At 38.8% G+C, this 13,734-nt stretch overlaps 1 protein-coding gene across 2 annotated transcripts in view; it reads right to left on the minus strand.

Annotated features, from left to right (window-relative positions):
* The window catches only part of MKX (mohawk homeobox), a 74,522-nt gene that overhangs the window by 39,501 nt on the left and 21,287 nt on the right, over window positions 1–13,734 (minus strand). For both annotated transcript variants that reach the window (XM_060782460.2, XM_060782461.2), the window contains exons 4-5: window positions 3,721–3,874; window positions 19–354 (exon numbers count right to left, since the gene is read on the minus strand). In XM_060782460.2, the coding sequence (XP_060638443.2) occupies window positions 19–354; window positions 3,721–3,874 (490 nt within the window). The remainder of the gene's footprint in view (window positions 1–18; window positions 355–3,720; window positions 3,875–13,734) is intronic.

Genomic DNA, 13,734 nt, shown 5'->3' on the forward strand with positions numbered 1-13,734 from the left:
TTTGAAGTGACGCCCTACCTGTCCGGTAGACAAAATTGCCTTCAGTCTCCGAAGATGATGGAGACACCAGTTCCTCTTCAAATTCATTGGAGCTAAATGATCCCGAATGGTTCCGTTGCCTTGTTTTTTCCATCATGGCAGCGTTTGTGGCCATGACATGCCTCAATGAGTCATTCAGATAGCGATTCAACAAGCTGCTTTTATATTTCGGGGGTGATACATAATCCTCATTGGCATTCCCTTCTGGTCTTACTCCAGACTTTATTACGGAGCTTTCCGTTTTAATCACAGTGTGATGAACTGGTGTGTTGTAACCCCCTTCGTTCATATGGCTTCTTGGAGGGTTTTCACCATCTGGAGAAACAAGGAGCATAAGGGAAAAACATTACCTATTTATCTGTTTAAAAATGAATACACATAATTAAGCTTTTCAAGTACAAGTGAGATCAGAATACATCATGATGCCGGTTGAATAACCTTATCGTTGGAACCAGAAGTTTTCCATATTTTGGATTTTGGAATACTGGTGTTTATTTATTTACCATATTTCTATCTTGCCCTATCTTACCCCAAAGGGGACTCAGAGTGGTTTACGGTTTGGCACAATTCGATGCCACATCAAAACATAAACATAACAGATTTATCCTGTTTCATAGGGGGAGATGCGTTTGGACAGGTAAGCTGGGCTGGAACCATTCAGGAATTTATAGGCTAAAGCCAGAACTTATAATTGTACTTGGTAGCAGACTGGCAGCCCGTGGAGCTGATGTAACAGGGAGGTTGTGTGCTCCCTGTACACTGCTCCAGTTAGCAATCTGGCTGCTGCCCATTCTACTACAGTACTTGAAGCTTCCGAACAGTCTTCAAAGGCAATCCCACGTAGAGTGCATTGTGGTAGTCTATATGAGATGTAACAAGAGAGTGGACCATCGTGGCCAAGTCTGGCTTCTCAAGGTAATGAGATACCTTGGAGATAGGACCCATGCCTACACAAAAAAATTCATTTACTTTTCCTATACGCATACCCGCAGGCAATTTTATACATGAGATTTTAAATAATTTTGTGCGCAAAATCATGTTTTTGTACACTGAACCATCAGAAAGCAAGGTTTTCTCTCTATCCCAGCCATCCATGTGGACGATTTTCAATTTCGAATTATGGAACTCTGGATAAGGTATACTCAACTTGCAAATGTTTTTTCTAAGACACTTTCAATACATTGCTAGCCATATTCTCTTTCCCGTATAAATATCTGTAGATACTTCCTCCACCCTCTAAATCAGGCATGGGCAAACTTTGGTCCTGTGGGTGTTTTGGACTTCAACTCCCACAATTTCTAAGTGGCTGAGGGGAAAAGGAAGGGGCCTGAGGCTGTTAGGAATTGTGAGAGTTGAAGTCCAAAACACCCAGAGGGCCAAAGTTTGCCCATGCCTGCTCTAAATGTAAGGGAGGGAGATTTTTCCTCTGACATCTTTTAAAATCTCACTATGAAGGACACAAAGTGGTTTGTATACTATTTTAGCTGATAGGCAGTTCATGAAAACAGATGTTAAGATATATCATACGGTGTATATCATTTTGGAATCACTGGAATCTACGTCTAGTCTGGCATCCAATGATTAAATGCAGGAGCCTTGTTGGCACCTTGCCCCTGGTACAAGGGGATCCTGATTCATTATGATATAAAGTCATGTCATGTAGAACATATTATTTTTTGTAATGACATATTAATGATCCTTTGGCAAAACCATGTAACCACTGGTAACATTTATTGCCCCATATAACAAGTAAAGTGTATATATAACTCTGTAATGTTACTTTTAGTGGACACAAGACTTGGTGGAACATTTTGAGAGGATTTCTTTTTCAGATTTTAGGCTTTCTTACTTATTTTGATGGATTTTACCTCCAAAAAAAGAGGTAAATAGTAACAAACAATGTAAAGAACATTGTCGAAGGCTTTCATGGTCAGAATCACTGGATTGCTGTGAGTTTTCCGGGCTATATGGCTATGTCCCAGATGCAATCTCTCCTGACCTTTCACCCACATCTATGGCAGGCATCCTCAGAGGTTGTGAGGTCTGTTGGAAACTAGAAAAGTGAGGTTTGAATGGCTGTTCAATGCTAATCAAGGTGGCCAATTGCAACATTCACACTTGCCTCAAGCAGATATAAAAACCTCACTTGCCTAGTTTCCAACAGACCTCACAACCTCTGTGGATGCCTGCCATAGATGTGGGTGAAACGTCAGGAGAGAATGCTTCCGGAACATGGCTATACAGCCTGGAAAACTCACAGCAACCCAATGTAAAGAGCAACAAACAAATCGCCATGATGTACTTGTGATGTTTATAGTAATCACCCAGAATATCAAAGCAGAATAACCCACAATATCTGCTTTGAACTGGATTACCTGAGGCCACACTGCCATATATTCCAGTTCCAAGCAGATGATGTGGGATGTGGAAGGGCCCCCAGAGATGAGGAATGTTTCAGATTGTATAGCTGTGCTCTCATCCCTTACCATTAGCAATACTGGTGATAAAGGGACTCTAGAAGGCTACATGCTCCCCACTTTAAATTACACCAATGTCAAGTTCCAAAACATGAAGACTATACCATTATAGAGTACCTACAGACATAAAAAGAGTTTTGATTCAAAGGCAAGTACAAACTAGACTTAATGTCAAGGGAGAACCTTTACCTTTTAACAACAACAACAACAACTGTCTCTTCCAACTCTATTATTATTATTATTATTATTATTATTAGTAGTAGTAGTAGTAGTAGCAGTAGCACTAGCATCAGCAATATGGTTCTTAAATATGCTGTTCAGAAAACATGTTCTCAACCCAGGATGTCTTATGGAGAAAATACAGCCTCAGGAGATATGTATGTGGTCTTCCTCAAAAGCCCTATGTACACACAACTTGGAAAAGTTACTGTTTTGGAGTACAGCTCCCATAAATCCCTTGCATGGGCAGTGAGCATATTGGGTGGCATATTCTAGATTCTAGAAACTATAGTCTAAGATTTATTTATTTATTGTGTTTATATACTGCTTTTCTCACCCCTGAGGGGACTCAAAGCGATTTCCAACATAATAGTGGGAAAATTCAATGCTGTACCTGCATGTGAAAACCAAAACAAAATTTCTAGACAATAACATACACTATAAATTAAGAACCTTAACCATATTACACATATCATCATAAAGCAACATATACATTAAAATCTCATCATTAAAGACCTCATCATACTAGAGAATGAAACCACTTTAAATTCAGTTGCTGCTTCCTGCAGAATTCTGGGGTTTGTTGTTTAGGGAGGAGCCTTTGACAGCCTCACTAAACTACAAACCCCAGAATTCTGCAGAAGGCAGAAACCGGATTTAAAGTGGATTCATTCTCTAGTGATGAAGTAGTAAAACATATGCGTTAAAACAGTTATTTAAAATCACACAATACTGGAGCATAAGTCAGGAGCCATTCCCATTGTCATCCGTAATTGTTTATAAAGTAAGATTTCCAAATGGCTGCTTCTTAATGCTTAATTTTTTAAAAATGTATGTATGGTGCATGAATGTGTAACAGAGCAGGGAAAACTGCTCAAGAAAAAGAAATACAACCTGCAGAATTAGCAGCTTCTTGAAAAGTAGATACTGCTTTGAGTATTATTTGCTTTTCAGGGACAACATTACAAGAATATTAAAAACAAACCTTCTGAACATGAATCATCGCTGCTTACACTAAGTCTTTCGGCATTTCCTTGAACATACTTGTTGTACAGCTTTATTCGTAAAGCCCAGCTGAGGTCTGGTTGCCGGACAGTGTTTTTGAGGCGACGCCTTGCATTGGCAAACCAGTTAGATACCTAAATAAAAGAGAAATGCATTAGATTTCCCCCCTTTCTGTCACAAGATGCACAGAGAGCCAAAGCGCCCTTCCAAATTCCCCAGTTGTGTATGCTATAAAACATGTGATGGAAGACAGACATGCAGACGCTTTGCAGTATCAACGGGCATTACATTTGCATGGTGAATGCTGGAAACAGTGAACATAAGACCTCTGAATCTCACTTTATATTGTCATTTTAAATTACTGCTTTGAAAAAGTAACATTTATTGGCTAAAACGGTCCATTATGGCAGTTCTGCAATCAGAAGCACATTGTATTTCAGCATAGAAAAATGCAGGGAGCTATAGTGACTGGGATCTTAAAATATAATGCAAATTTAGAGTATAGCAGACAACTATACATTAAAGATTCAAAGCACCAATCAATTCAGTGTTTCTGATCCCTGTGGCCAGCCATGCAGCATGGATACAGCAATACTATGCAGGTACTACTATGACATGTTTCTTTGCATTGTGGTATTCTGTGCCATGCAAGGTCAATGGAATGTATGAAGTCAGATTGACAGCTGGGATCAAGTGTCAGATGGACAGCTCATTTGCACAATTGGTGATCGCTGAAAGAGTGAAAGGAAGTGAGATTATGAGAATGTGGATAGAGAGAATCTGGGATAATGGTTTTTTTAAAGAAAAGTCTTGGCGTGATGGCGACAGAAAAATGGAAGGGATTGATGAAAAGAGTGCAAGACAGCCCATGGAAGAGAAGATTGTCCTTAAGATTTAATTGCCCACAGTGTACTAGGAAGAAGGGCAAAACTGTAACTATTCAATAAGAATCCAGTAACCACATAACCAATATCTATGGTTTCATTTACTCATGCCTGGTTTCTTCAGGCATCTTCAAGATCCTCCAGTGAGATCTTATATGCTTACCCTAAAAGTTATAAAATTGCAATGGAAGACTAGTCTAGGTCTTGTAACACAGCTCTATAGTATGCTGGGACCTGAAATCACTTATTTTAATGACATTCTTAATTATCTGCAGTTTCTGGTACCTGCTGTCCATCCAAGAACGTATCATCTATGGATATGGAGTCTACTGTAATTGTTAAGGTGGTGGAGATTGGGAAGTGGCATGCATAAATAACATTTTACATTTTCATTCAAGAAGAGCATGTTTGTAATGAAATAATGAGATCCAGCACAGTGTAGACATTTGGGTTTTAGACTAGGGTTGCATCTACACTGTCAAACTAATGGAGTTAGTTAGCTCAGTGCTATGTAATCAAGGGAGTTGTGGTTTTACATTGTTTTAGCCTTCTCTGCTTAATAGAACTGGTAGTTCACCAAACTACAAATCCCAGGATGCCTTAGAATCAAGCCATAACAGTTAAAGTAGTGCCAAACTTCATTAATTCTGCAGTATAGATGTGTCCTAGAATAGTGGAAACATCAGGGTTTGAATTTCCACTCTACTATGGAAACTTGCCATGGAAATCACACTCTCTCAACCACAAAGGAAGGTAAGGTCAGCCCCTCCCCACAAAAAAACCCAAACAAACCCAAATCTTGCCAAGAAAAACCTGTGATAGATTCACCTTAAGGCTAAGAGGCCATGGTAACACAATGGGTTAAACCCTTCTACTGCTGAACTGCTGACCTGAAGGTTGGCAGTTTGAATCCATTGAACAGGATGAGCCCTGGCTCCTGCCAACCCAGAAGTTCGAAAACATGCAAATGTGAGTAGATAAATAGGTACTGCTTTGTTGGGAAAAGGCAAAATACACTCCAAGCAGTCATGCCGGCCACACAACCAGGAGGTGACAAGACAAGCTCCTCGGCTTGAAAATGGAGAAGAGCACCTCTCTCAGAGCCAGAGATGAGCACTACCTCCAGAAGCCGGGAATGAAAGGAGAAGCCTTTGCCTTTGTCTGTATATGTGTCTCCCATTGTATTGTAACAAGGCATTGAATGTTTGCCTGTATCTGTTTATATGTTGCAATCCACTCTGAACAGGGCAAAATAAAAATAAAGATTATTATTATTACCTTCTAAATGCTGCTAGACTATAACTACATTATATGATCAGGGTAGAGTCATATAAGGCAGTTCAATTGCGTTACATACGTTTACACCGATCATATAATATAGTTTCAAACTGCAATATATAGCAGTGTAGGTAATGCCTGTGATACCCTGCTTTCCCCCAATTGACTATGTTGAACTGGTTTGATGAGAGCTACAGTCTGCAGGGCCACAATGGGTCTACTTTAGACAGGATTAATGTTGGGTTTATCCTGAAAACTGCTAACCCTCAACTGCTAAAATTCCAGTTGTCTGCATTTTTCAATTCTCTTGGGTGAGGTGGCTATTGCAGATGTCATCGTGTACAAGACTACTTCAAAATTTATTACTACATCACAGGGGAACTAATTGAGTACCATATAATGTGCAAGTGGGAGCCAAATAGACCAGCATTTGAGCTGTACATAAGGCAGGTCCATCTCCAACCAAATATTTTATATTAACGTTTGCAGTGGCTGTCTAAAGAATTGGATTCGTTGGCCAAAAAACAGCACAGAAGCATATTTAGGAATTATCAGACCGTCAAGTGCAGCTATAGCGACCAGGGTATTATATCCACAGAGCTCTTTATACAAGCAATATAAAACGAACATGATTTATGTGTGCTCGCTACTATTTTGATGAAAAAGCCAATAGCAAATTCTGTGCACTCAACATTTCCACGTCAACTGCAAACATTATTCATATGAATCGGAACAGTTCCTGTTTAAAGCATTCTAACAGGCTGCAAAATCCAGCTCATAAAAATGAAATAAGATCACTGTAATAAAAGAAAGCATCCCCCCAAAAAACTCTTGAAAATAATTACAGGATGGTTTTAGATTTGGCAGTTTGGGGACTGAACTTTGCTTTTTGGGTAAACATGGATAAGGAGAAACTCATAGTTCAATGATGCACCTTTGAAAGTACAGAGAAAAGACGTATTTTTTCCATTATTATGAAAAATGAAGAAAAATCCTAAGATTAGAGGAGTAGATTTAGAAAAACTTTCACAACTTCAAGAGCAATTGGAAAGTGCAAGAAAAATAATTCTTAGATACATTTTGGAAGATGCTTTGAAGTTATCTTGTAGTTTACACATGCAAGCACTATAAAGCACTTTCCTAGGAGTAAGCAGTACTGCATACAACAAGACTGGAACTATGTTATTTAAAGTGGGTCCTGGCTGCTTTTATTGTCCAGTGCAGATGCACCCTGAGGAGGGTGCGGACCTTGGGAAACTATAACTCCCAGGACTGCATAGTATGGACCCATGTTATTTAAAGTAAGTCACAACTGCTTTTATGTTCCACTGCAGATGCACCCAGAGAAGGGTGTGGACTTTGGGAAACTATAGCTCCCAGGATTGCATAGTATGGAGCAATGTTATTTAAAGTAAGTCACAACTGCTGTTATTCTCCAGTACATATGCACCCAGAGATTAACTTGACTCCTCTCACAATTACCCCTTCCACAAATTGGGGAAACGTTTCATTTTAAACCTGGGAGCAATGAATGCCATCACATTACAGAACTGGCCAGACCTCCTGATCATCACCATAAATACACTTGCCCACTACAACTTGAAACATTTGAAAAGCATGCTGGCCCCCATTGACATTCATGTCAATGTGCATAAACACACACACAGTAGAAACACTCCCCTGTACTGATGTGTTTACATTTTAAATTGTTTTTGTTACACACACACACACACAAATAGAAACATACAATCTTCAAAATTCAGCAGTCAAAATACAAGTATTTTTTCCCAATCCCACTACCACCAGTCTTATTTAACTCCTTATATCTATCTGATATGTTTACATGATGGGAGTCCCATGGGGCTTTTCAAACTGAATTTAGTTTGGATTAAAACAACCTATGTGTCAATAAAGGGGTCAAAGTGGAACAAAGTGGACCACCAGGCCCATAGCCAGGATTTTGATTCGGGGGGGGGGGGGGCGGGCTGAGTCTGAGTGAAAGAGGGTCTAGCCTAGCAAACCTTTTGTATCGTTACCCCAACACCCCCATGCATATGGGATATATTGAGCATGGTGATCAGATCATGATATGAATAAACATAACAGTTTAAATAATGTACCAGTAAGGCCTCTTCGAGACCACCATGAGAATTTGCCCGGCTACATGCCTGATGACCACAAAGTAAAGCTGGAATTCAGCCCTTGTATTGAATCAACCTTAAAATGGATCTACATTGCCCTATAATCTAGTTTCAGAATATTAATTAACCGGATATAAGTTTACACTGCTCTATAATTCAGATCAATGCAGTTAATCCACATTCTGAAACTGGATTATAGGGCAGTGTAGATCCAGCCTCAGTTTCAGAAATGCTAATGAAGAGAAATGTGTTTCTGTTGGGGAGTCTGAGCTGTTAAGCTCAAAAATAACCCTCAGTTAGGGTTATTTTAGTAGAGAACCAGGAGTAAACTCCATAACCAGCAGAATCTTATCTGTGGCGAGAAGGGATAGCTCAGGATTGCAGAGACAGAACTTTGGGTTCAAAAATATTTTTTAAATTAAAAAAGAAATACATTCTTGGTAGAAAAATCTTGGCGCTAACTAGCTTACTAAATCTCATCTTCTAAAGAAGGTAAACGGTAAAAAAGCTAATGCAGCTACATTTTGCCTACAGAGAGGCAAAATGCATCCTCACAGGAAGAAAGAAAAAGCAGAAGTAACAATGGGGGAGACTGTATGGCCTTCCTGGGACAGTTAAGAGGAAGTTCCCTCACAAAATTCTATTACTACGTCATCAAAGCGGGAGGAGACAGTGGCTAGCAGTAAAGACAAAGACAAAGCCCTTTATGAAACATGCATAGAAATGTGGGGGAAAGGAATCCCTGAGCTTAGCCCTGTTTCTAGTCAAGCTATATTTGCTGAGGACTAGAAACTTGATGACACAAAGACTTCTGCAGTCAAGGGATGAAACCCGACAGTTTCTCATGTTTAGTTCTAAAGCTGCTGTCCCAATCTTGGTGCACTACACTAAGTGAACAATTCAAATTTAAATAATTTAATCTTTTCCTATTTTTTTTAAAGTTTGGTGACATAGTATTTCAAATTGTGCAATGCTGCAGAGAGAAATGACTCAAACTATTCTTTTTTACTGAACAAACATATTTCCTATGGAAGTCTGGAACAAAAACTTGAACATAACAAGAGCCTCAGAAACCCAGAACCAGTACATTAGTCATACTATGGCAAATAGCTTCATATTTAACAATAAAGCCATTCATACTTCCCCTTGTGGAAAGAATGTTCAGACTTCTTCTTCTTTTTTTTTAATTCACAGGAATGGTTAGACCTAAATATAAAATAAAATAAATCCACCCCATGGGAATAGTGCAAATCAAAACATGACATATTCATTGCAAATTAGCAGGACAAATTGCTAGTCTCCAAATTGGAGACTAATTGGAGAGATAAATATAGGTTGTGGCTTTTAGACAGATATAGCTTCCTGTTCAAGTTCTGTAGTTTCAGGAATATAAAATTTCTAACTGTAAAGCAAAAAAAAGAGGCAAAGTGGGAGTCTAGGAACATGTTCTACACACTGTTCCATTAGCTTTGCTTCAGTTGAATGAGCATAAGCAGGTACAGTAGTAAACCAATTTAGTCCAGGTGTTCCTTTTCCAAAGTTTTCTTTCAAAGCCTGGAGCTCTTTAAAAGTTCCTGTTTAAAGAGTCAACCAAAAATTCATTTAGAATAGGGATAGGCAACTTACAGTATCTGGGAGGAGTGGGGAACCTTGGTCCTCTAGAAATTCTGGACTTAGCCAGGAATTGCGATAATTAAAATAACAACATTATTTATTACCTTTCCTCCTTTTCATTAACCTGGCCATTATTATTACTTTTTAAATGTTTTAATGACAATGAAGGCCATACTTCAGGAAATAAAGCCCGACTGCTCATTGGAGGGAAGGATAGTAGAGGCAAAGATGAAGTACTTTGGCCACATCATGAGAAAAAAGGAAAGCTTAGAGAAGACAATAATGCTTGGGAAAGTGGAAGGAAAAAGGAAGAGGGGCTGATCAAGGGCAAGATGGATGGATGGCATCTTTGAAGTGACTGGATTGACCTTGAAGGAGCTGGGGGTGGTGACAGCTGACAGGGAGCTCTGGCATGGGCTGTTCCATGAGGTCACGAAGAGTCGGAGATGACTGAACAAATGAACAACAAATGACAATGATGTTCATATACTATTTTGCTCGATTATTAATACCCTAAATTGTATTCTTCAACCCAGCTAGCATATTCATTGAATCAATGGGCATTATTTACATATCAACGCACCACCCCTTTGTTTCTATATATTTTTCGAATGTACCATTTGACCCCTGTATCCAGGGGACCTATTCCCACAATTTCACTTACACATGTCCAAAACATTTTGTTGTTTCCCTGGGCATTTTCAAGGTCCTCCAGTGCAATTCTGTGACATGCTACTGCCAGACGTTGACCATAAAGTAATCCTGAAGGATCTAGAAATACTAAAATGATGCTCTCTCTCTAGGTATTTTCTAGGTCCTCCAGTGCAATTTTATGACATTCTTTTGACAGAATAAAGTCATTCCAGAGAATCTAGAAATAGTAAAAAAGTGTACTTTCTGAGCATTTTCTAGATCCTTCAGCATGGTTCTGTGGTATGTTTCCAACAGAGGAAATTCCTTTCCATAGGGTTCACTTTTATCTGAGCTAAAGGAAAGTATTTGAAAGCGAGAAAGTTTACAGCTACAAGAGGTTTTTACTACAGCCTGGCAAAAGCGGCGCTCTGGGAATTTTTATGATATTATTATTATTATTATTATTATTATTTCAAACATTTGTACCCCATCCTTCTCAACTCCTGAGACGGGACTCAAATGTGATAATGATATATGTGATTATTTTATGCTATTTATATTATGTGATCTGTGTTTTATGCAATGTGTTGATTTATTGTTTATATGCTGAGTTGGTGGGATGATGATTTTCTGTATTATGTAGTTTGTTTTTTCTATTTTGTTTGCTGCTTTGAGTCCCATTCACCAGAGAAAAGAGGGATAAAAGTAAATAAATACAGTAGAGTCTCACTTATCCAACCTTTGCTTATCCAATGTTCTGTATTATCCAACGCAGTCTGCCTCTTGCCCGGATCCACAACTGTTTCAATACATTGCATTGTTTTGGTGCTAAATTCGTAAATACAGTAACTACTACATAACGTTACTGTGTATTGAACTGCTTTTTCTGTCTATTAGTAGTAAAACATGATGTTTTGGTGCTTAATTTGTAAAATCATAACGTAATTTGACATTTAATAGGCTTACCTTAATCTCTCATTATCCAACATTTTTGCTTATCCAACATTCTGCCAGTCTGCTAATGTTGGATAAGCAAGACTCTACTGTATGTTGTTTTAACTGTTGTGAGCTACCTTTGTTCCAATCTAGGATTATTATTATTATTATTATTATCTAATCACATTTATGTTGGATAAGCGAGACTCTACTGTAATAAGAGGAAGTTTGAAAAATTATACCATTCCACAGGTAAATAGGTGTTTGGTTGTGGGCATATATTCCTTTTCTTAATTTATACATGGATACTATAAAAATTGTATTATCTCCTCATAGATTTGTACAGATCATCATGAATTTCTGCAGAAATCTGCCATCTGAAACTTCCTTGGTTTCAGGAAAAGTGCAAAATGGTATCTAAACTTTCTATCTGAATTTTTTTATCAATGCCTTGCATGTATATAGCACCGTGGGTGGAACTAAACTAAAGCAAGAGGTTTTTAAAAAACAGAAAGTCAGACAAGAGACAATAAAAACAGACAAGTGAAAACAAAAAAGCAAAAATAAGGAGGAAGTGATTAAGCAGAGAGAGGCAACAGTTGGCATGTCTAATAGAAAGTCTTAATTTGTGATGTCTTCTGAATCCTCTCTAATATAAACTGCAACGTTACATTGATTCCACATGGGTGATTTGACTAAAAAGCCATTCCCTGTTAAACACAAACAGATACAACATCTAGTTTTGCATACAGAAACACTCACACATACACCCAAGAATGGAAATAAACCTTGAGAAGCAGGATTTACAGCTAAAGCAAGACATGCCAACGTCCACCTGGCATTATCCTCCAAACCATTATTCACAAAACTGTAAGATACCTGCCTGGTGATTTCCACTCCCATCACTAACTGGGTTTCTAGATAGTGATGGTAGCGGGGCAATGAATATAATACAGGTTTCGGTACAAATGGTAAAGGAGCTATCCAAAGTTCTGAACTCATTTTAGGGATAAACCTACCCAACTAGGACAGTAAAGTTCAGACTAAAGTCTAGTTGGGATTCATTGCTAAACTGATGTGAAAGCCACCAGTTGACACTGGGTCTAGAAGGGTGGGAGGCATGATTGGTGCATCTCCCAGACTCTCTGTGGCTGCTTCTCTGTGGCTGCTTCCCTTTGGTCTAAAACTGGCACAACTTAGATTTTGATGGCTGAGCAAAGGCCAGCACCCCTTGTAGAAAAGGAACCAAACCCAATGGGAAGAAAGGTTTGACCAACTTGACTTAAAATTAGGGCTAAAATACAAAGCTAGTCTAACTTATGGGTGGGCTAAGTGTAGCCAGCCACATGCAGGCCACCAGGGTATTTTTGTAGTCAGGGCCCCTAAGGGGACAAAAAATTGCCCTGAAATGCTCTCTGGAGGTGTGGGGGGCATTTTTGCCAGATTCTGGGCCTTCTTGTGTCATTTTAGACCTGAAAAAAATGTCCTTTTCAAAAATCACACATGTTCCAGTTAATTTATGTCTCTTTTGGATCTAAAATTGTTTAGGAGATTACAAAAATATGGCAAAAATGCCCTCCAGAGCTCAGTACTTTTTTACAGTGAAAGATAAGGGGTACAGCCTACCAAAGTCTGCTAGAGCAGTAGTTCTCAACCTGGGGTTCTGGATCCCTGAGGGGTTGCAAGGGGGTGTCAGAGGGGTTACCAAAGACCATCAGAAAACACAGTCTTTTGTAATAGTCATGGGGGTTCTTTGTGGGAAGTTTGTCCCAATTCTATTGTTGGTGGGGTTCAGAATGATCTTTGACTGTAGGTGAACTATAAATCCCAGCAACTGCAACTCCCAAATGTCAAGGTCAATTTTCCTCAAACTTCACCAGTGTTCACATTTGGGCATATTGAGGATTCTTGCCCAGTCTGGTCCAGATTCATCATTTTTGAGTCTACAGTGCTCTCTGGATGTAGGTGAACTACAACTCCAAAACTCAAACTCAATGACCACCAAACCCTTCCAGTATTTTCTGTTCGTCATGGGAGTTCTGTGTGCCAAGACTGGTTCAACTCCATCATTGGTGGAGTTCAGAATGTTCTTTGATTGTAGGTAAACTATAAATTCCAGCAACTATAACTCCCAAATGACAAAATCAATCCACTCCCAACCCTATCAGTATTCAAATTTGGGGGTATCAGGTATTTGTGCCACATTTGGTCCAGTGAATGTAAATACATTCTGAATTATCAGATATTTACATTATGATTCATAACAGTAGCAAAATTATGGTTGTGAAGTAGCAACGAAAATAATTTTATGTATCTATGCATGTGTGTGTGAGAGAGACGGGGGGTGATATCTCTCTCTCTCTCGCTCTCTCTCTCTCAGTCAATGACCAGCACCAAAAATGTACAAATGTCAGATTATCAACATATACATTTAGGCATTAAGAAACAATGTCAAAAGCAAAGTTAAAACCCAGTATTGAATGTGATAATTTTATGGTCGGGGGTCAA

Source organism: Anolis sagrei, chromosome 6 (genome assembly GCF_037176765.1).
Source record: "Anolis sagrei isolate rAnoSag1 chromosome 6, rAnoSag1.mat, whole genome shotgun sequence".
NCBI lineage: Eukaryota > Metazoa > Chordata > Lepidosauria > Squamata > Dactyloidae > Anolis > Anolis sagrei.